This window comes from Sturnus vulgaris, chromosome 8 (genome assembly GCF_052056855.1).
Source record: "Sturnus vulgaris isolate bStuVul1 chromosome 8, bStuVul1.hap1, whole genome shotgun sequence".
NCBI classification, from domain to species: Eukaryota; Metazoa; Chordata; class Aves; order Passeriformes; family Sturnidae; genus Sturnus; species Sturnus vulgaris.
In genome coordinates, this window is record NC_142250.1 from 18,919,754 (window position 1) to 18,942,568 (window position 22,815).

At 39.8% G+C, this 22,815-nt stretch overlaps 1 protein-coding gene across 5 annotated transcripts in view; it reads left to right on the forward strand.

Moving 5' to 3' along the window:
• GBF1 (golgi brefeldin A resistant guanine nucleotide exchange factor 1) overlaps positions 1 to 22,815 on the forward strand; it is a 103,856-nt gene that overhangs the window by 60,436 nt on the left and 20,605 nt on the right. For 2 of the 5 annotated variants that reach the window (XM_088169033.1, XM_088169034.1), the window contains exons 4-19: positions 167 to 298; positions 5,337 to 5,455; positions 6,079 to 6,187; positions 6,549 to 6,609; positions 8,272 to 8,326; positions 9,759 to 9,833; positions 11,197 to 11,232; positions 15,078 to 15,213; positions 16,438 to 16,667; positions 17,188 to 17,356; positions 17,534 to 17,745; positions 18,420 to 18,518; positions 18,934 to 19,128; positions 19,448 to 19,634; positions 20,104 to 20,244; positions 20,767 to 20,855. In XM_088169033.1, coding sequence (XP_088025159.1) covers positions 167 to 298; positions 5,337 to 5,455; positions 6,079 to 6,187; positions 6,549 to 6,609; positions 8,272 to 8,326; positions 9,759 to 9,833; positions 11,197 to 11,232; positions 15,078 to 15,213; positions 16,438 to 16,667; positions 17,188 to 17,356; positions 17,534 to 17,745; positions 18,420 to 18,518; positions 18,934 to 19,128; positions 19,448 to 19,634; positions 20,104 to 20,244; positions 20,767 to 20,855 — 2,045 coding nt within the window. The remainder of the gene's footprint in view (positions 1 to 166; positions 299 to 5,336; positions 5,456 to 6,078; positions 6,188 to 6,548; positions 6,610 to 8,271; positions 8,327 to 9,758; positions 9,834 to 11,196; positions 11,233 to 15,077; positions 15,214 to 16,437; positions 16,668 to 17,187; positions 17,357 to 17,533; positions 17,746 to 18,419; positions 18,519 to 18,933; positions 19,129 to 19,447; positions 19,635 to 20,103; positions 20,245 to 20,766; positions 20,856 to 22,815) is intronic. The other 3 variants (XM_014879903.2, XM_014879904.2, XM_088169035.1) reach the window with 2 other exon arrangements.

The window sequence follows — 22,815 nt, forward strand, 5'->3', positions numbered from 1 at the left end:
TGTGTGTGTGTGAAAGCAACCCTGACCTTCCCACCAGCCTTCTCAAACTAACCTAGAGCAGGCTTTTTTTTCCTCTGAGATGAAACTTGCTGTATATTCTTAAAGAGAAAATGAATCCTAATGAATCAAGTCTAATTGTCTTCTAAAAATCCTTTTTATTTTACAGAGCTATCTGAAATTGAACCTAATGTCTTTCTTCGGCCTTTTCTGGAAGTAATCCGTTCTGAAGACACTACAGGCCCCATAACTGGATTGGCACTCACCTCTGTGAATAAGTTCCTCTCATATGCACTAATAGGTATGTTATGTGACTTCATGGGATTTACCAAAATGCCAGCCAAATGCATCTCTGTGATCTGTGCCTTTGGCTAGGATACATGCTTGCAGTCTTAATGTGGAGATTGGGGAAATAAGAAAATTGTCGTTAACACTGGGGAAATCAGCATCTGCAGTTTCTTAATATCTTACTGGCTGATCTTTCATGGTGGTACAGCAGTGTCTGGAGACAGAGCCAAAGCCTCTGGTCTGCCCTGACTGCTATGTGTGCTTAGGGCCTGCTGCAGGACTGTGCTGGTCACCAGCTGCTTTTTAATGCCCTCCAAGCAAAAGGGCCAGGGAGGGAAGAATACCAGCTTGGGTTACAATGTTGTAACATGTAGAAACACAGTAGGATTTATTTAGTTTTGTGGACTAATATTTCTGCTCTAGAGTGAGGATGATTTTTTTTGCCCAGTCCCAGACCTTGTCCAGTGGTGTGCCAGTACTCTTCACTTTCCACAATTGTTATGGTAGAGACTGTATTGCTGCTGCCCAAACTTTCAAATTTGCACATTCTCCTTTGTATCTGTGAAAGACTAATAATGTGCATGTGGTCAGTTCCCGTGGCTCAGCTGGCTTGTAACTCATTAGCTGGCTTTCTGTCTGCCATCAATGTGTCATCCTGTTGTTAGTGGTACTCGATTTTTCTCTGTAAGTTCTGTTAGTACTTTGTGATCATGCCTGTGCAAATTACAAAACCTGTTATCTGTGTTTGTTTATACATAGTCTCACTTGAGGAAAATAATTTTATCAGTCTTCCTTCCCCCTGAGTTCAGATTTCTCAGTTCTTTTTCTCCTTTGCATTGTAAAGGAACACTTTGAATTTTTGGTACTGTTCTTTTAAATATTTAGTTCTTTGGAGATAGCATAAAGGCAGTTAGAGAAAGAAAGGGCTTTATGTTGGTGCAAATCACTTTTGTGGGAAAGACACAAAACTAAAATGAGTAAAAATAGAGACTTGCAGGAAAAAAGATGTAAGTGTTGCATGAAAATCTAGTGTATGAAAACTTCAGTTAGTGGGTAGTATTTGATATAATTAAGTGGCAAAAATGTAACTAGAATGTTGCAATAATGACGAGTTCCTAGGACAATAAAGAAATCTTAAAAAACAAACCTGTAAAACATGTCCCCCTGAAGGATTAAGCAATAATTCAAAATAGGACTTTCAGCATTACAGTGAGGGGTGGACTCTTTTTCTGGGCTTTTATGACCTGTATCACATATCCAGACAAATGTCTGCACAGGCAACGGACTGCAAACACTTGATTTGAGACAGAAACAGGAAAAAATGGGGTTAAAAATTTGTAGCCTTTCTCTAGCTACTTGTTCTTTAGAATATTAATTGGATCACTCCATCAAGAGTGCATCCCTGTTGGTGATTTTGTAGATATATATTGTGTAGATATATCCCTATCCTAGATTGTATAGTAGACAGTGGAAGACTCCCTGCCTGGCTTTTTTTTCTGGGGCAGAACCTGTAATCTAAGACCTTCGGTGTTGCTTCAGGTGACATTCAGAGCAGCCTTGTCCTTTGTGCTGCTCTAGATACCAGTTAGGCTGGGATTAGTGGTGCTGGCTGAACATCTGGCTAGGTTGTGTTGTTAAATGAAAGCTTTTTGGTATTATAATTTCTTTTTGTAATATGAGACTAAAGGTAGTCTAAAGACTGCCTAGACATAGGAAATGCTTAAAACTGTTCTTAATGTACAAAGCTGTTTCAAACTATACAGAGCAAGAGAGAAGGATGCTGGCATAACCATGGTAGAGAAATTGCCATGTGGCAGATACTTACAGTGTATTTTGGGACTGCAATATGACAGGTGAAGCCAGCTCTTTTTTAAAAGGTAACATTAGCTTTGTCTGTTCCGTAAGTGGTTGGTTTTTGCTCTACACACTGGGTTGAAAACCAGGGTGCAGTGAAAGGGCCAAACTCCTCTGTTTAAAGTGGCTTTCCTTTACCATTTCCAAAGTATTTCATTGCTATTCCTTGTGCAGTCTCATTTTTTTTTATTCTGTCACATGTCATAAGGTGGTTATCTGTCTCCTTTTTAGGCCAGTATTGCTGAGGAGTATGTTTTAAAACCAGTTGGAAAAGAATAGTTCATAAGTGGAGTTTAAGACTTCTGATCTCTAGTAGTTTGAATTGCAAATTCAGTAATGGTATAGTGTGCAATCACAGCTTAGTTAGATAAAATTACTTGATATCCACCATGTGTGAGTTTTAGCAGGAATAGTTAGCCTTACAGCGAATATCCTCTGCTCTAAGTACTTTTTCAAGAGTTTTAGTTGATAAATTACACAATAACCTCTAAAGTACTAAAAAGTGTGTGGCAATACTAAACTCCCATTGATTTTTATCCCTCAGATTAGTTATTTCCTTGCTCAGCTGTTTTCCAGTATCTAGTGAGCTGTCAGCCTACTGGATGAGCTCAAACTATAGCTATAGGACTAATGGCTAAATTTTAGAATTGGGTTTTCCGTATTTCCCTCAGAAAAAGAATGTGCCCTTTATATTGTCCACAGCAGCTTCTGGCTCCATTTCTAAAGTTAGCTTTCCCTGATGTTCCTGAAAACTATGTATCTGTAAGTAAGGAGCTGTTGCTCAGCTTCCAGTGAGAGGACTTGCTGTTTAAGGAGTTTAAAGCTTGTTCTCCCCTCTACCTTTTCTGTCTCCTTGGCGATTTTAATTCCATTAAAGGTGTTACTGAGCAGGCTTCTGGCTTTCCTGAATTCCCTTTGGTTCAGAACCTGGATTTTCTGATTTCTGTTTGTTCTTTTGCCCACCTGTTGTAAGACTGCACCTGGTATGAAATGTGTGTATCTAGATGGGGTGTCTAGATCTTTGCATTGTAGATGGCAATTCTCAAACTGTTATTGTGCTCACTCCAACTTCTTGTTAGTGATTCTGAGCAGGCATCGATACATCTTCCTGTACTGTTTTCTCACAAGGGAACAAAGATTTTTTTCTGTATCTTGTTTCTGCAAAGTAGAAGTATCTGTGCTTTTAATTGAGCTCAAGAGGCTTTACAAATTGACCTGAATTTGTAGTGCTGTTCCAGGGAGCCAGAGCTGAAGTAGTCAGGCGTGATGTGTGTTGGGAGAGAGGTGTTGAAGGTAGGGACTTGAACAGCGAAGCAGTACTCATAGATCTGTTAAAGAAGCATGTGCACAACGTGCTTGCATTTCCTTTTCATACAGACTGTTTATCCTAAGTACAATTAAATATATCCCTAAGACTAGAGTAATTCACATCTACTGGAAAAAGTGACAGTGAAGTGAATCTGTCCTGCCTGTGGGAGCCTTTTCTGCAAGTTTTCCTTTTTCATCTTGATTCCCACGGGGCTGCTTTCCACTGTGGTTATTGAGGTTGATTAACAGTAATGCTAATGTAGGTGCTGGCATTGTTACACCACTGGTCTTTGCCTAATTTAATTAAGACAATTCAGAATGAGCCTACATCACCATTGGTGATTTAGGCTAATTATCTCCATGAATGGTGCATGGGACACCAACCTATGACTGATTTTATTGCCTCTGGTAGAAGAGTAGTAGCTGCTCACTGGATTATAAGCCATTATTGAAGGTATGCAGAGGACTGCTTTTGACAGCCAGGCCTCTTACCTAATGCTTTGCTAGAGCAGTTTTGTATCCTGTTGTGTGCTGCTGCTAAACTAGGTGAAAAGTGACTGACTTGTTTTAGAGCAGCCTTCTTGATAGCTCAGTGACGCGAGGAACTTACTCTAAACTATGCAAGATTTCTGTGTGCCTCTGTGTGTCTGTGTGTGTGAACAATGTCAAAAGTAAGCAAGCTCTGTTCTTAATAGGGATATGTAAGAGATGGCAATGGCAAAGTGCTGTTCCTATGCAGATTTATGTGATTCTAAAGTACACTAATGCCATTTCAGTTTTATGCAACTATGAGAAATTTCTTATCCTGCAGCCATTCAGGATAAGAGTATGGTAGAAGCTGCTGTCTCTGGACCACATAAGGGCAGCTTTCTTTAATACCAAGGGCTTATAGCCCTTCTTAGATGTGAATATTACTGGAGTCAAAGAGAGGGAATCTGTGAAGCTTCTCTGCAAAGCATACAAGGTCTTGTTTGGTTCCTCTGTCAACATCATTCTTGCTGGAGTTCAAGAGGCCCCATTGCCAATTAATGAGGTATTAAGCAATGTTTAGGTTGTCTCTTTTCTTTCCTAATGACTGTTTAGGTAGAAGGGTATCAAGATTCTTGCCCAGTGCCATATTGTCTAAGTGAGAATGAAATCAAAGTCAGAGGCAGCTTTTCTGAAGCCAGTGTAATGTAGCACGAGATACAGTTACTAGCAACAATCTCATCCTAAACATGCTCTCAACTGCACCATTGTTTGTAGCTGCAAAAGACTGAAATGGAGAGAAGGAGCCTTGATGAATGATTGGAGTGAGAGGCCTGCAACTCTGATATCTAAACTGTGATTGTGTCTGTCTGCTGTTTTCTCTGGGGAAAGCTACTAGTCTGTTCCTTCCCAGCTCTCCTTCCTTGAGAAGGATGTGGAACAAGAGACAATTTTCCCTTCTCAATTCAGTGGAACCTGTTTGGCATTTTCTTCTCATGAGAGTAAATTTTGGGTTCCCTATGTTTAAGAGCTGTTTTTCCTTTATTCCCAAGGAGGCACTGAATGCATTTAATAGCTGATTGTTCTGTATTGTAGGGAACAGGATACAGTCTTAGAAGTTAACTTCTAAAACATAAAGAACTGGTAACAATGGAATTGTAATTATTTTATTTGTTAAGTTGTATCTTTTTGCAAATGTAAGTAGATTCTTGATAAATCTTTCTGAAAGCTTCCAGTTACAAAGCTTTTCTGTTAGTGGGAGGTGAGTTATGTAGTTATGTTACTGTCAGGTCAACTCACCGCAAGTGACATAAATGGAGGAAGCTGAAGGTCACACAGTGTCTCCATGCAGATGTCTCTTCACAGAGGTGGTAGACTGTAGATGGCTGTTCCCTGACACATATTTTTATTCTGTTATTCAGATCCCAGCCATGAGGGCACAGCGGAGGGGATGGAGAACATGGCAGATGCTGTCACTCATGCTCGATTTGTGGGCACAGATCATGCGAGCGATGAGGTTGTCTTGATGAAAATCCTACAGGTAAGAGGAGAGAAATGGTAATTACCATAATGGTTGCTGCCTGTTGTGGAACATATCCTGTTACATAGAGATGAAGAGGAGGGAACAATGTTTTGACTCTGTAGGAGATTAGTGACAGACTTTATTTTTAAACAGATGGCCCATATACCTGTGGTAAAAGCTTTTCCAAATGAAAATAGTTAAAAGCTTAAATTAAATGATTTTAAAATTACGAACTTGATCATGTGATAGTGTTGATAATCCTACCTTGTGCGTGGTCTGTGTTGAGGGGGTAGATTAAGAATATGGAGCTCTTGAACTTATTTTTGAGAAAAATTCTTTGTAGAGACAAAACTATGAATTGTATACCTCTTTGGTCTGTGTACTTCTGAGCAAATATCTAGTTCCTGAATTTAAATATTGGGTAGCATGCAGTGTATCGGGCCTCTTTTAGAAGTGGGTCAGGAGATTGTTATTGTCTCTTAGTTGGCTTCTTGAGCACAGCATTCAGTTTGAAATGACTCCAGGAGAAACCTCCTTAGGCTTTTTGCTCATGGCAGTCTTTCTTGAGGAAAACTACCTCCTCTTGGGAATGCATGCAAGTATCATTGCGGTGTGGTACCTATGGGTGCTGTTCTTCGCAGGTGTTGAGGACGTTGCTGCTCACCCCAGTGGGAGCCCACCTCACCAATGAATCGGTGTGTGAGATCATGCAGTCCTGTTTCCGCATATGCTTCGAGATGAGGCTCAGTGGTAGGTTTGTTCATACTTCTGCCCTTAAGAAATTGATCAAGTTTCCTCAGCATTTACTAGTTCTGTTGTAGAGCATGCATCCATAGAAAGCTGCTGAGCTTTATATTATTGTGTCTTTCTACAACTTCATGGAAAATGTGTTGGGTGTTTGCTGTGCAAGTTTGGACTGCTCTTTTCCCCAGCTGTGTAGCGCCACCGTGTGATGCTGTGACCGTTTGCAGTAACGCGGGGTTGGAGCTGGTTTTAATAAATTTGCCGTAATCTCTGTAAACAAGACTCGGAGGGGAGTCTGCTTGAAGAAGCCTCTTGATAATATCACACTGAGTAATGACACCTGTGTTATTTGTTTTTGTCTTCGCAGAGTTATTGAGAAAATCTGCAGAGCACACTCTGGTCGACATGGTGCAGCTGCTCTTCACAAGGTAAACCTGCTTGTGTTTGCCTCAGCATTGCCGAGATGGCCCTCTAAGGACAGAAAGATTCCACACTTCCACTTAAGGGCCCTCAGAAAAATCATCCAAAATGGTCATTATTTAGAGGTGGAAGGGGATGAAGGATTTGGCACTTTTCTCTAGGGCTGACCCTGTCAGACTGCAGGGACACAGAGGTAGGGAAGGTTGCCTGGTTTAAGGTGTCCTTTGAGGAGAGATGGACAGCCAAGTAATGAAGAGCTTTAGGATAGAGAACCAGTTTCAGGACAGAGAATGCAAACTTCACTGAAAAAAAGGTGCTCTAAAAAATATAGCTCTCTTTAGCAGAGAGAATAGAAATGGTGTTGAATAGCCACACATTGATTTCAAGCTGAGAGCTTTGACCTCACACATCAAAGAGCATTTAAAACTCTTGAAATCAGGTATTTTGGACAAATGTTCTGCCCTTTTCAGCACCCTTCAGGTAATTAAGATAACTTCTTTAAAACTCAAGTAAGTTAACTAACTTCAAAACTGTTTCTCCAAATAGTGAAATAATCATAGACTTTGTCTGGGTATTGTAAAAAGGAAATTTTTACAGGTATAAATATACTTTTAGTAGAAGAATATTTTGGTGGACCTGACAGCTTATGAAACACAGTTGCTTCATATTTTTTTCCCATTGTCACACAGTTCCAATGGGATCTCAGTTTTTTTCTCCTCTGTGTGCCCTGCATTGTGCACTGGATGATTCTGAGTTTGCCCAGCATTCAATCTCCTCAAAGAGGAGAGACCACATACTTTTTGCCAAATGCATATATGAATTTTACTTGGTGCTTTTTCATTACTCACTGTGTAATCCTCTCCTCTGTCCTTGATAAGGCTTGGAGACACCATCACCATCTGTGCCTGTGGACATTGGGATAGAGATGCAAGGCAAAGGCAGCAACTGCAGGGGTGGTTCAGCCTTTCTGCTTTCCAGAAAAAGAAACAGCCAAAGCTGTGCTCCAGGGCTTTTATACCCTCATCAAGTAAAGACAGAACTGTAGTAAAGAAACAGAAGAGAGAGAGCAGGGCATGGAATTGTAGAGCTGTATGTGCTGTCATTTGGTAGCACAGGTGAAAGCATCTCATTCTGAGATGGGAACTGCTTATCTCTAAAGATTCAACATCTTTGTACATCTGCTGCCCTCCACAATTGTGTTTATATGATACAGAACACAGGATAACTGCTGGGGTTTCTACAAATTCAAAGAGAAGAATTGCCATGGCTAGTAATAACAGGTACACTGCAAGAGTCCTGGTGTGGATGACATTGGCTCAGCAGCTGTTTTTAGCAGCATCAGAGAAACCTGTTTTGAACAAATGTAAATAGTCCACAGCTGAAAACATACACTGAAGGAAAATGAATGGTTTTTACATGACAGGAAAATCAATATACAAAAAGCCATTAGTAGTAATAGTGTGCAAAGCACATCTTGTCTGTCTATACTTGTGTGGGTTTTTTCCCTTGGTAGATTTTGGCAGGAGAAGAAATTAGGAGAGTCTCTCTTTGTGAAGAAAACCTAATTTGGGATTTCTAGTATCTGCAGCATGGAAAGACCAGCCTGTTTCTTTCACCTTCTTATTAATCCGTGTAAGCTTATCTATTTTGGTTTATTCTTTGTATTTCAGGTTGCCTCAGTTTAAAGAAGAGCCTAAAAGCTACATGGGAACGAACATGAAGAAGGTAAGACTCAGCTCTGTGTTGCCTGTTCTGCTCCTGTCTTTGGCTTGCACTCATCTCTATCCCGTTTGTTTTCACACTTGTATTTCTTCGTTTCTACAAGGCCAGTTCACTGAAAGAGCATGTTTAACCACATAAATGGACAAAGATCTATTAATTCTGTGGATTTAAGTTCACATAGTCCAGTAGCAAGTCTTTTTAATGATACTACTGCCTATAAGTGAGACAGTCTAGATTCTGGGAACAGCCATCAGCTGCTGTGGGCTAGAAAACCCCAGCAAGTTCTAGGACCTGATGGTGTCATTGTCTGGTTATTTGCTGTCTTCTGCTCTCTCTCCAGCTTCTTTTTCATCATTCTTCATTCACTACAGCTTTGATACTGAGCTCTTGGGATGTATTTTTGTTCAGTTCCTCCTGTGTAGAAGGGAAACTTTTTGAGGCTGGTGAAACAGCATGAAAGCATGAAATAAGCTTTTGTAGAAAAAGTATTGGTGACTTCTAGAAGGGACTGCATTCCATGGTGAACACCTCAGTTCACATGTTCAGTGCCATCTCTATTAGCAGCCAAATCAAAGTAGGCTTTTCTTTATCTCCCTTTTCCTAAACAGTATGTACAGTTTTCTGAGGGTGGAAGTTCTGGATTTATTCAATGCCGTCATCTTGATCAATACAGTGAGGTTTTTAGCAGATGGATTCAGTATTTCAAATACCATGATGTGACCTTATATGATTATTAATGTAGTAATTTCTTATTGAAGAGAGGTCCTGTTGAGGAACTCCATATATACTTCTATATCCTTTATATGCAATATGAAGAATGTCAATAAAGGTAATAATTCTGCTGTTGAGAGCAACAGGATGGGGAAAAGTGCTAGAGAAAAAATAACCACCTTTCAACTTAACACTGAATATACAGTTTATAACTTCCACTCTGGTTTTATTTCAGTGAGTTGAGAAAAGGGACAGCACAGGGTAAGCATACATTTCAGAGTCAGTAAAGCAGAGACTGAATACTTGGTTGTAGGAATCTGAAACCTAGTAAAGCTTAGGGCTTTATTTCTTGTATAGTAGACTAATGACTGCTTGTTTCCCTTGCTGTGGGAGAGATCACAGGATTTGTGATGATGGTAGGCTGGCATATGGAAAGCTAAAAGAGATCAGGCTAATGTACAGCAGGTATCAGGCTTTGTCATGGTCAGTGTACAGAAGGTGTAAAGGCAGGTGACTGACTTTAGGAAGGCTGTCCTTACCAAGTGATGGCTGCTCCCAGCTTGGTTAAGTGATGCTCTGTCTTGTGTCTGATCTGTGCAGTTACCCTGTACTGTCTCTTCTGCATGCCAGGAGTGTGCCCTGCAGCCTTGCACTCTGCCAGGTTATTCTTCTCTTTGGGTTTATTTTGCTTTGTTTAAACCATGCATTTGCCTATCTTTCACAGATTTCTTCAGGTCTCCTCAACAAACTGGAGCTAAGTAGTGGGGAACAGCCCAAAGCCCTGAACCAATTAGAGAGGGTATTGATCTTTAAGAACCTGAAGGTCTCTCTCTCCCTTCTCCCTTCTTACTTTACTCCCCTCTTCCTTCTCTCTTAAACACTACCTGAGAGATAGTTACGTTGTGTGCAGCAAATCTCCTTCCACTCATTTGACATAGCATGGCTTTTGGAGACAGTGCATGCCGTGGTTGCTTTGCAGTGTTGTGGCTGCAGCTGGGGCAGCTCGGGAGGGAGAGACCCTTGTTTTACTGCAGCATTCGGTGTCTTGGTGAGTGCCACCTAAGACACCATCACAGCGTCCTCTGGAGGAAGGGGGTGAGAGGGCATGGGTAAGATTTGACAGTGAAAACCCAAAGAAAGGAAATACAAAAAGTGTAGATTTGTCTCTGAAGTGTTGTGTGTCTTGCCTGATGATCTTAATTATAGACATAGCTCCTCCATATACCTGAGGAGTCTTTTGACCCAGCGTGCCTTAATTTTTTTTTAGTTAAGGTGAATCTCTGAGCTTTGTTACTTGGTACAGGGCCACAGAATTCAATGCTTTCTAAAGTTATTTTTTTTGAAGGAGACTGCTGTATACTTTCAACATATTTGTTCATGTTTCTACTGAAATTAAGTATGTGTCCCAGCACAGTATATGCTCATGGGGGATCAGTGGGGCCAAACTGATTTACGACATGTGTTAGTCCCTGCTAATTCCCCAAGAAAAGACCTCTAAATAAATACTGTAGGCATGCAGATTATTTGGTTTGGATCTATCATAGTAACCTTGAAAAATTAACTTAGGACTGTTCTCAGTTTTCCATGTTGGTTCATAAACTTAATGTAACTTGATTTTTTTTTTGTCTGCCATTAATGTTACTTTGTCCAAACAGAGCTGAACAGAACATTCAGAAATGCCACTCTTTTGCCCTGTGTCTAAGACAAAATAGTTATACAAAGAGGATAGTTTGAAAGGCAATGGCTCAAGACTTGCAGATTTATGCAGAGTTACACAGAAAAAAAGACTAAGAAATGTTTCCCTTTGCAGTGGAAAGTGTTGTAGATAAACATTGGGTTCTGCTGTGAGAGTGAGGAGGAACATAACTGAATTTTCACAGATTTTTGGGGTGGATTTTGTTCGTAGTTGCCTAAGATGCATTAATGCATTTCACCAAATAACCTTCATTAGTTGTTGCAGTGCAGGCAGGTAGGTAAATGAGATGACTGGATTGCCTCGGTGTCTCCAGGACTCGGATCGTGGACTGCGTTCTCTCTGCATGCTTTTGTGTCTTGAACGCTACTTGGTGTGCTGACAGTTCCATGCTGCATCTAGAATGAGCTCGTGTTTTAGTATAATCACTTTCATTACTAATCATTGGCCCCTGCCCTTTTCTCTTGAGGCTTACAGTATCTTATGGAAAAACAAACGAGTACAGGTAAGGTGACTTGTAGAAAAATGAGATCTCATGGACCCTTTAAAAAGAGTATTTTAGTATTTAGTATTTTTCTTCGCCTTCCTAGACCTTAGCTAGGGTTTTATTTGTAAAACCTCATCTATCAAAGGAAGCATTTGCAGTCTTATAATTTTTTTCTTCTATAATTTTGTGGACGTTTCTTTATGCAAAGGTAACTCAGATAAATGTGATTGAATCTGTACAGAATTCCAAGATGAATGAACAGTACCTCTGAGCTCCTTCTCTCATTTCTAAAGAATGTTTTTTAAATACTGATATCAAATGGTTTTTACCATCAAAGGTACGAGCTTAATGTAGTCTCAAGGATGTTGATAATAAGAAAATTAATGTAACTCTAATATCACTGAGCATGGAAGAGGGAAGGAGAGTTTTAGAGAATGTGTAAAATTCAGGATATGTTAATGATCTATTAAATGCCATTTAGCTGCTCCATTTAGTCAAAAAGGCAACATTAGGTTTAAAATATCCATCTGTTAACATACAATGAAGCTTTCTAGAGAAACTGGGAAATGTCTTGGAATTGAAAGTAAAAACAAGATTTAGAAATAGTTCCCTTAGTCAAAGGCAAACTATACAAGTGGTTTTTACATTTTTTATACTATCATTAAAAGCAAGGAAATGAGAGATTGTTTCCTTTTAATTCAAAGAAAATCTAGATGCAGTGATGTTACTTTGCTGTCCTTTGATACATGTATTATTTTAGAATTCCCAAACTCAGTGTTTTTTTGTTAAAACAGCATTTAGCCTCTTGACACTGGTGAAATGTTTTTATTAAGCATTTCTGTTTGTTTCTGCAAATTTTTAAAGCTGTGCAATAGTTTGCTGCCTTGAAGCAAAAGGAGATAGCAAAAGAAAAAGGAAGGAGGGCAAAATTATATGAGAAGTTATCCTATGTAGTCCTACTAGGTAATTCTAATAAAAGGATACCTGTTTGTGTAGAATGTGGAGATTGCATGGTATGAGGTAGAAAAGACCTACTGGGTAATCTCATCTCACCCCACTCACCCCTCCACTCCCTGCAAAAAAAAAAACCCATACAAAAAGACTTCCTCCCCCCCTAAAAAACCAAAACCAAACAAACAAAAGACAAAGCAAACAAACAAAAAACAAACCCAAAACCCAAACCCATCTCCCCCAAAAAACCAGCCTCACCCCCCAAAACCCTAAAAAAACAAACCAAACCAAAAACCACGAAAAATGAAATCCACAAAAAACCACCCCAATTAAAATCCCAAAAAACACCATGAGAAAAAAAACACCTAAAAAGCTCCAATAAACTTAGATTCTGGTCTAAATTATTTATAGTCTGATTAAATGTTTTGGAATCTTTAGAAATCAAGTAAGTCTTCTTTCTTGCCTGTCTGCATTGTTTCCCATCCATATGAAGCTGTTGTGACTCAGTCCCTGAAGGATGGCACAAGTTCATCGAAATGATTACATATGGGCCTCTATCTTATGACCCTCGAGATGGAATCTTGGAAGTTAAAACACAGGAGAGTGGCAGAGAGTACATTTTGTATCTGAGGAAAAGTGCTTGTTTGAAAGCCCTTTAGAAAGGGCTAGTGTTGAGGTGGTATTTGGTGTTGTATGAAAGGGGAGATTAGAAATTGTAATTAAACTGTCAGGTTGCATTGTCTGATAGAATGTTTCAAACATGAGGTGTTTCTCAGGAGCATGACTGAGGGCAAAACGAGTGGTACATGGTTAGCCTGTATCAGTAGCTCACCTCCATTTTGCTGATTCAATTTTGCATCCTCATGCAAGTAACTTATAACCTGGCAAATAACGGGATTTAGTAGCTAGAAGCAAACTCTGTTCTGAAATAGTGTGAAATAGATGTTTTTTTGGTTTAACACATAATGCTTCCAGGTTTCCTTTCTAATGAAAGTAGTTTGATACAATGAACCATTGTATCAAGTCTGCAGATCTTACTGTATAAGTTACTGAAAAAGGAGAAAAAAACCCCAGCTATTTCTATAATAGCTGGTAGGCAAAACTATCTGCTCTAATTTGTCACTTAAGCCTTTAATAAATGCAGCTATTTGGTAGTATTTAAGGCTCAGATTTTAGAAATCGGCAAGAGTCAAAGGTAACACATATTTTATATAGCCCTGTGAAGCAGTAAATGGCAAAGATGGGAGACCTGATAATTTTGACATGAAAGGATTGTGGTCCATAACCATTATAAAACATGTTGAAATCTGCAAAATTTTGGTTTTTAGCTGTGTGGTTGTCATGTGAGTATTTTCCAGAAGCTGTGATTTAGAAGACTCTTGCTGTAATATTTGAAAGAAATAACAAAGAAAGGAGCAAAGTAATTTTGAATCTATTAATTAGCACACTCAAGGAAACTGTAGCACAGCTAAAACCTGGGGATTAGTCATCAAACAAATACAACTTGTGGTGTGAAGAAAAGTTACATAAATGGTTTACTGCACTGGGATATAACATTTTCACAAGCTTTGTTTAAATGGGAAGAGGTACAGGCTGAGGCCATATACAGGGAGTTAGAATTCTACCTGGAAAATGGAAAGAGAAGGAAGAACAGTAATGGAACCTAGAAGGTTTATTGGCTTTTAAAAGTAGGAGTAGCTGGAAGGAGGTAAGTTGCAGGAAAAGGAAGAGACTAAAGAATACAGCTATCTTCTACATAAGTTAAATCAAATGCTAGAGATATAAGGCATAAGGAATATTATAGCCCAAAATAAAACTTTACAGTGATAAATTTACAAAGAAGAATACTGAATAGGACCTGGTACTAAAACTTGCTGAATGGTTTCCACGACATGCAAGGTGCATGTTCGGTGCTTAAATTTGCACCCGAACTGAGGTGGCAGCATCAGAAAAGCTGACTGCAGCTGACTTGCATCTACAAGAGTAGAGGAGATCCTGCACTTGGAGGAACTTACGTTGTAAGGAACTAGTTTTCATGCTTGCCACGGTCATTAGCCATGTGACTAAATATCCTACTGTTTTTAGGAAGTTCTGGAGCATTTCTGCATGCCTGAAATAGCAGTGCTCTGCAGCGAGTGCCACACAGTCTGCCCTGCTCCTGCTTTTCTTGTTTTCCCAATCAAAGTTCTGTGCAAAAACTAAAAGTAGAATCTTGGTCAACAAGGATATCAAGAGTTAAGGTTAGATTTAGATGTGAGGAGAAGTAATGACAGAAGGCAGGTGAAAGGAGAATGAGATTTTGTTTCTAAATCACTAGAGTGATATTTGCAATGTAACATGCAGCAGTAGCAAGTGAAGTTTTAGAAATACTTGTTTACAGTGAGCATGGCATTGCTACAAATATGGAGAGTGAATTGAGGCAAGAGATCAGTGACAAAGCTGCAGCATGCTTATGCTTCATTCCCAGCTTGATATATAGATGGTGAAATTTTAGTTTCATGTCAAACCTAATGCTTACTTAGATACTTGAATTGATGCCCTTTGGAAGTCTAGGAGCTTTTGTAAAAGTGAAGAGATTTGAGATGCGTAGGTCTAAGAGAATTCTTTATCCTAATTTAAAGTTGGGAATATTGATGGAATAGGGAGTGCTGTGATAATTGAACTATTAAGTATATATTATAGCAGAGTAACTGCAGTTAATTGTTCCTTGATTTAGGTGTGGAGTGTTGGCTAATATGTGGGGAGTCAAGGGCTAGTTTGCATGATTTTGAGGTGCTGATTAATTTGTGTGATATATTTAAGTGCTATTGCCTGACTTTAAAGTTTTTGAGGTAGCCTTTGTGAGTTGGCTTGTGTAATCCATTATGCTATGTGGTTTTGCAGGACTGATATTAATGATTATTGGTTTTCAGTTGAAAATGAGAGCTGGAGGAATGAGTGAATCATCGAAATGGAAAAAGCAGAAGAGATCACCTAGGCCTCCTCGACATGTAACTAAGGTCTCTCCTGGGACAGAACAGTCAGCAGCAAATACTACTAATACCACAGGTAAGTTGAAATCTTTTTCAGGAGACCAGACTGCATCCATGCTAGGGCTTTTTTAATCTGTCTTTATTTCATTTCTCCTAATATATTATTTGGCATTAATTCTTTTCATATTAGTTCTCAGTGACGGTAGCAATAAAATGTATCATAGCTTTTCAGGTCCAAGAGAAAGTGTTTTCAGGAAATGAAAAATGAAATACATATTGATGAGAAAGGCATGGTCCTGCAGATAACCTGGCAGCATTCCTGTGCCTTCAGCATGCATCATACAGGTAGTTTGAGCAAAAGACAATGGACCCCTGGAGAAGTGGCTGAGGTTATGGATAGCCGTGTGGTGCAGAGAAGTTGGAGGATGCAGCGGAGACTGAGAACAGGAACACTGACAAGAGGAGAGCCAAGGGCAACTAGTGACAGGATAAGGGGACATAGTCTTAAGCTACTCCAGGGGAGGCTTAGCTTGGACATTAGAAAGAATTTCTTCACAGAAAGAGTGATTAAACATTGAAATGGATTATGTGGGGAGGTGATGGAGTCAGTCCCTAGAGGTGTTTAAGGAGAGCCTGGATGTGGCACTCAGTGCCACGTGGCTGATGTGGTGGTGGTCGGTCATAGGTTGGGCTCGATGATCTCAGAGGTCTTTTCCAACCTAACTGATTCTGTGATTCTGTAAGGAACACTTAGGTGCTTGGAGCACTGTCTCATATTTAGAAATGGTAAAAATTCTTCACTGCTTATATTTCAGATCCATTTTAATCGTAATGCAATTTCATTCCTTTAGGAAGAATTAAAAGAATTGTTCCTGCTTTAGAATCAAGTCAAGATTCTCACTTTGAAGGAATGATTGATTCTTGATGCAAGTGTTTAAAGTGGTTGCCATTGTATTAAAGAGTAAAGTGCACCTTTTAGACTGTTCTCAGATTCCTTCTTATGTAAATCCTCTGCACCTCCTTTATCTAACTATATAAGTTACCTAATTTGCTGAGTCAGTTGGACTCCAACTATTGTGTTAGATTTGGAGAACTGCTTGTATCTTCAACATTTATCTATTTAATTCATTAATACCTAGCAAGAGAGATCTTAATTTATCTGTGTTTTCTCACATTAGTGTGCTGCTGAGACTATTTGTAGAAGTAGTATTGAAAGAATTTGTTGTTGCTGTGTTTAATGTATGAATTTGTAGTTGAGGGACAGAGCAATACTAATCATTTTGCTTCTGTTTCTCATCAGCAAGCGGAGTTGCTTTCATAGATGCTCCTTCTCCCAGCTCCTCTGGGAGCTCAGAAAACGTTTCATCAGTGGTCAGCCCTGTTACAGACAGTGGGTTGGAATTGTCCTCACAGACAACATCCAAGGAAGACCTGACAGATTTGGACCAAGTCACTTCTTTGGGACTTAATGCAGGAGCACCTGCAAATGAGGCCAAAGTCACTGAAAATCAAAATCAGCCTGAACTTCAGGTACATTAATAGAATTTGAAAAGAAAAGTTCCAACTCCCAGCATAATCACTTCTACCCACAACAGTAATGCTATTGAAAGGATCATAGAGCTGCAGGAGACCTTTCAGAGCTGCAGATACTTTGAATGGTAAAAATGCTAGGAAGGCTTAAACAGAAGTAGTGTGCTGAAGTTGTGTAGTATTTTAAACAAAAAAATGAGCAAGATTTTGACCTCAAAGGCAGTAAGAACTGATAGGTTATAGGAGTATTTTTGAGGTAAAGTCCTTGGTCTCACAACCTAGAGTTATATAATGCAGATAAGAACTTGATGTAAGTGGAAGGGTAGAGAGGGTTGCAGCTTATGTAGAGGCTCAGTTTTCTCTTAAATTTTGTTCTTCTGATACTCTTCCATTAGTGACCTGTGTTGTGTTAATAGTTACAGATTAACTGCACACAAATGAGACTATTTTTTTTTTGCTTGTGTAGTGCTTGTTAACTCTTCTTTTGCTTGTTTCATTCTCCAATGACATTTCAATGAAGAATGAAAGTCTGAGGGAGGAGAAGGTCCAGTCAACTTCTGTTGAGTCAATCCCTGAGGTCCTGGAGGAGTGCACATCTGTAGCAGAACATTCTGACTCTGCCTCAGTTCATGACATGGACTATGTTAATCCCCGGGGAGTACGTTTTACTCAGTCTTCCCAAAAAGAAGGTGAGAGGTGGGCAATGCTGCTAAAGTCCTGTCTCGTTTCCACTGTTTTGTTTCACTTCCTGCTAAGAGGCTGATATGCTCCTATTCCTTAGCAGGTCTGTAATAATTAAATTTTTAACACTTGCTAAGCTCCTGCAAAAAGAAAATTTAGATTGCTAATCTCCCTTTTTTCTTTAGGAGCGGCTCTGGTCCCATATGGGTTGCCGTGTATTAGAGAACTGTTCCGCTTTCTCATCTCACTCACCAACCCTCACGACCGCCACAACTCCGAGGTGATGATCCACATGGGGCTGCAGCTGCTGACTGTTGCCCTGGAGTCAGCACCCATTGCAAACTGTCAGTCCCTCCTGGGACTCGTGAAGGAGGAGTTGTGCCGGCACTTATTTCAAGTGAGTCTGGTTTATCCTCGCATGGAATATGGCACTGGGGAGTCAGATATGAATTTCCATTGAAGAATGTATTGAAATTCAGTATTATGAGGTTTGGCTCGTCTACAAACGAGCTCTCTCCTGCACTGCAATGAGAGTTCTGAATTGCACCAAACAGCGCTGTTGCAAAGCCAGAGAGGTTGTCATGCTATTTTCTGCAGAGCAGGACCAAGAAGGATGAGTGTGATTTGAATTAACTGCTACTGTGTGATAACACTGTGTTTTGATATAATTGGTTTTGAGGTAATTATAGATGCAAGTTACCAGCTTAGTAGTAGGCAGAACCTTTGGGGGATACCAAGCTATTAATTGCACTGGGGTCATCTCAGAGCCAGGTCCTCTCCCAAGTTCCTTCACCACTAAGAGTCTCTGTGGACTTGGCAAAAAAACCAAGTTGTAGTAGGTGAAGTGTTACCACACACAGGTGAGAATTAAGTATATTCATCCTTACTAGCAAAAAGTGGGACCAGGAGGTTGAACAAGGGATTGTTTTTTAAAATACCATTGCTCTGGGGGGCAGTGTGTGGATCTTTGGTTGGTTGCAGTTGATGCCTGCAGTGCCATAGTACTGCTACTTACAGTACATAATGATTTGCCTTTGTAATTCTTAAAGGGTTTTTTTGTTTCTTGTTCAGCTACTGAGTGTTGAACGGCTCAATCTGTATGCAGCGTCCCTCAGGGTGTGCTTTCTTCTCTTTGAGAGCATGAGAGAACATCTGAAATTCCAGCTGGAGGTGAGTTTTTTGAGTATCACTGGGTGCCTCCTAATAGTTTATTTGCCTTCAGTTAAATGCATATATCTGGACAGTAAAATAGAGTCTAAGTGTCAAATTATGTTAGTATAAATGACTCAGTGTTATGGGTAGGCTCTGTGTAGGCCTTTTTCTGTTGGAAAATCAAATGTCTTTGAGACTGGGATATTATGTATGCTGCCTGTCTTCAGACTTGTTTTAGAACTGTAGATCCAGGTGCACTGAATGGTAGAACTATTTGAAACCTTTTTACAGCCTCCTTCAGAATGAGCCGTCATTAAAGATGGAATGTTATGGGGGAAGGTGAAGCTTAAATCTCCCTCTGCAGTCCTCAAAGCTATTCACTGTCCTGCTTTTTTTTCTTTCCTTAAACTGAGCTGCCCTGTGTTTCTGCCAGATGTATATCAAGAAGCTAATGGAAATAATCACTGTGGAGAACCCAAAGATGCCCTACGAAATGAAGGAGATGGCTTTGGAAGCCATTGTTCAATTGTGGAGGATTCCCAGTTTTGTGACCGAGCTGTACATTAACTACGACTGCGACTACTACTGTGCCAACCTCTTCGAGGAGCTCACCAAGCTGCTCTCCAAGGTGCTGATCCGGGGCGGAGCAGGGAGGGGGCAGCCGGTGCCTCAGGGCAGAGCTTAACAGTGGGAGTGCTCAGAGGGTCCGGGGTGAATACGCTATTGACAAGAGGAAGGCCATTTAACATTTGGAAGCAGAAGGAAAAAAGAATAGCCATGATGCGTTAATAATATCAGAGCAAATAAACTATTACATACAAACTAGAAAGTTTAGGGTGTTCTGGTCTAGTTTTTTTGCCTTCCCCAAGCTGTGGGGGAAAACTTACTTGCCTGTTATGGTGAGAGAGATGTGAAAGTTTAACTAACCCTTACATGTTATTTCCCAGAATGCCTTTCCAGTCTCTGGACAGCTGTATACTGTCCATCTGCTGTCTCTGGAAGCATTGCTGACAGTGATAGATAGCACTGAGGCACATTGCCAGGCCAAAGTGCTGAGTAACATACATCAACAAGAGAAGGAAGCTGTCAAACCCAGCCCAGAAACCATCAACAGCACCAAAGAAACAAGCAATAGTAAGATCCCTTTCTTTGATATTTTAATGCTAAGTTTAGTTGTGTGCTAAACTTGAAGATCTCATTTTGATTGCTGACATAGTAACCTCCTTAAATACATGTTTTCAGTCTTCCTGTTGCGTGTTTTATAATTACACACTGATGTTAATAACCTTGCTATTTGTAAAATTTGCAGATATTAAAATTTGTCTCTGATGAAGCTTTATATAAAGGCCTTGTCAAGAGTGGGAATCGCAACAGAATGAGGGTATGCCGTGGAATAAGTGTAGACAAAATACTGAGATACTGCAAAGTCATGGTTACTAGAAGGAACTCCTTTGAATAAGCACATGTTCAATTTAGAGTGATCAGTTCATTATTTATCTGTTGATATCTTTTTTCTTATGGGTTTGTTTCTGTGTGGGTGTTTGGTTTGGGATTTTTTGTGAGTTTTGTTTGTTTGCTTGTTTGTTTGTTTTAACTTCTACAGATATTGAGAGAGGATTCAATGAAGGAAAATCTTCCAGTGCCGTCTCAGAGCCAGCTGGGGCATGTCCTCCCACCAGTGGATGCCTTATGGCTGACCAGATGAAGGAGAACTGCATGGAATTGGAAGGAGGAAGTGAAGCAGGTAAAAGCCTCAGCAGTACCCTGACACAATACCCTGGGTGTCTATATCCTGACATTTGCTAACAGGCTCTGCTGTAGTGTGGACCACTGTGCCTATTGTCTACAAAATTGGAAGGAGGTTTATGGTGAATGATGTGTGCTATTTATGCCTACTAGGTGTTGAATTTCTTCTGGGAGGAATTAGATCTGGTGGGTCACTTTGGGTCAAAAGTGTGTGAATTCATAACAATGCTTAAAGTTTTGAAGGAAGTGAGGGGCTCTCCAAGGAATCAGTAATGTAGGTAGCCAGATTAAGAAAATTAAATCTTGTGGCTGTGTGAAATTGTCTGGGACAAGAAGCTACTATGCAATTATGCTGAAGAAAATGTGGGTGGGAGGAATGTAGTAATTAAATTTAAGTATGACTGCCATTTTCAGGACAGCATATTGCAGCAAAGACTCCATGACTGAAAATTATGGGACACTCATGCCTGAGTGTTACTCTGGGGATAGGTTTGACTGTAATGATGCTTTGTCATTCTAGCTGAGAAGAGTATCCCCAGGAAACCTACTCGATTTTCTTGTATCCTTCCAAGTCCTCAGGAACTTATGCAGATTAAGAACAAGAAGAAGGTATGGTTTGAAATATACAACAGGTGGATTTTTGAGTGTTCTCCTCATTTCCCATTTCATGTGGGCTTTGCATGACTGGTCATATCTCAGAAATTTTGGGATCTGGTCTCTGCTGATCAGAATTAAAGAGTAGGCCACTGAAAGTCCTGCTACACTGCAGAGACAGCAGTGAATATTGCATGTTCTGGTTTAGTTCTGTGCTGAAGGTTGCAAAAGGTGTTGGGAAAATTTTGTAGCACAGTTTGTAAGCTAGATCCATCTGACTTCTGGGTGGGAAAGTCTCTGGATTTAGTTTTTATTATAGGGAGATAATCAGGTACTTTGGTCAAAAAGGGCAGTTTCACTACTCTTATCAAAGATGTAAAAATGGGGAGCATAGCAATAGGCCTGTAGTAGAAATTTACTGGTCTGCTATTCTGATTTGGTAATTCCTATGTTTGCCTTGTCATAAGGATTACCAAAAAGATTTTCTTGGTTGTGGTAAAGCTATTCTTTGTTTTCAAAGTCTGTTTCCTTGAATCTCATTAATCCAAGTTATAATCTAAACTTTATTCAACTTTTCCATTCCCTGAGTGGGTCCAGTGTAGGCCTATTGTTGATAAAGATACTCCATGCTAATGGTTTTGTATTTATCTGCTGTCCTGTGTCAAATACCTGGTACTGGCCTGCTCTTTCACCACCAGAGACAGTGGATGAATATATATCTTAAATTCCCAGGGGTTACATGGGACTGTTCGGGTGTTTTTGTTGTGTGTTCCTTGAGATTTTTTCCATTCACATATGTTCTTTGTACATATTTTGTTCCCTTTGCACAACATATGCATGAGGTGGGCTCATTTCAGATGTGAGAGATTACTAAATTTCAATATGAGAATAATGCATATTCTGTATGAAACATGAGTGGTCATAATAGTTGTGGGTAAGGAGATGATATAGTAGAAAAGAAGTAATGTCTTTGAAGGATTCACTAGTGGTAAAAGAGGGTGTTTTATCTGTATCTGACTAAAAGGCTTCTGGCTTCTCTCTCCAGTATAGGTGGTTTTATTTTACATTTTTATAAGGGATTGATGGTCATATTTTTTTAAACTTAGTTAATCAAAAATATAGGAAAATACAATACATCTCTTTCTGCTGCCATACTAATCTGTGATTTGTGATCCACTCTGGCAGTCTCTGGATCTGAGTGTAATTTAAAGTAGTTTCTCTGCTCTGGTTTCTCTCTAGGAAGTTTACTGCAGTATTTGGATTCTTTTTTCTTTACCTGCAACACAGTGCTCTAGTGGGGTAATGGTAACTGGCTTCCCCAGCCACAAGGACAATTGGGGGGAAGTGATCATCAGCAGAGTCTTCAAAGGAGCCACTGAGTTTTGGCCTTAAATCTTGCTTTCATAGCGACTTTGCTTGATGGACTGTGAAAGTCCATTGTTGAGAAGGGAGCTTTCATAGTGCTTCCTCTGTTCTAACTGAAAACCTTTGGTAATACTCTGGCTTTGTTCTGCTGGAAAACAAGTTTAGAAGAAATCAAGAGTAGAGGGCAGGAGGATGTTCATAAATCTCTGAATTTGCCCAGGGAAAATTGTTTTCTGACTCTAAATCTCCTAGTGGTTTCATCCTACGAACATAAACAGGGCACACCGAACACTCAGCTTTAGTTATGTTGATGCTGACCTGGCTCCAGCATGTTCTACTTCCTTTAACCTCTGAAGTGCTAAACATTACCACAGGTGGAAGGAAGAAAAAAGCTAAATAAAAGCAGAAAACAAATTGTGTATCAAACAGAAAGTTTTCTTTGATGTTTCCTAAGGTAGTAACCAGAAGCTCAGAAGCACAAGACTGGCATGACTGTCAATGCAGTGCAAACTGCCAGCAGTCTGGTCTCCTTTCAAGTGGTTTTAAGAAATCTGTGGACTCAACCAGTTCATAGAATATCCTTGGTCTTGGGTTTCAGGATATACAGCTA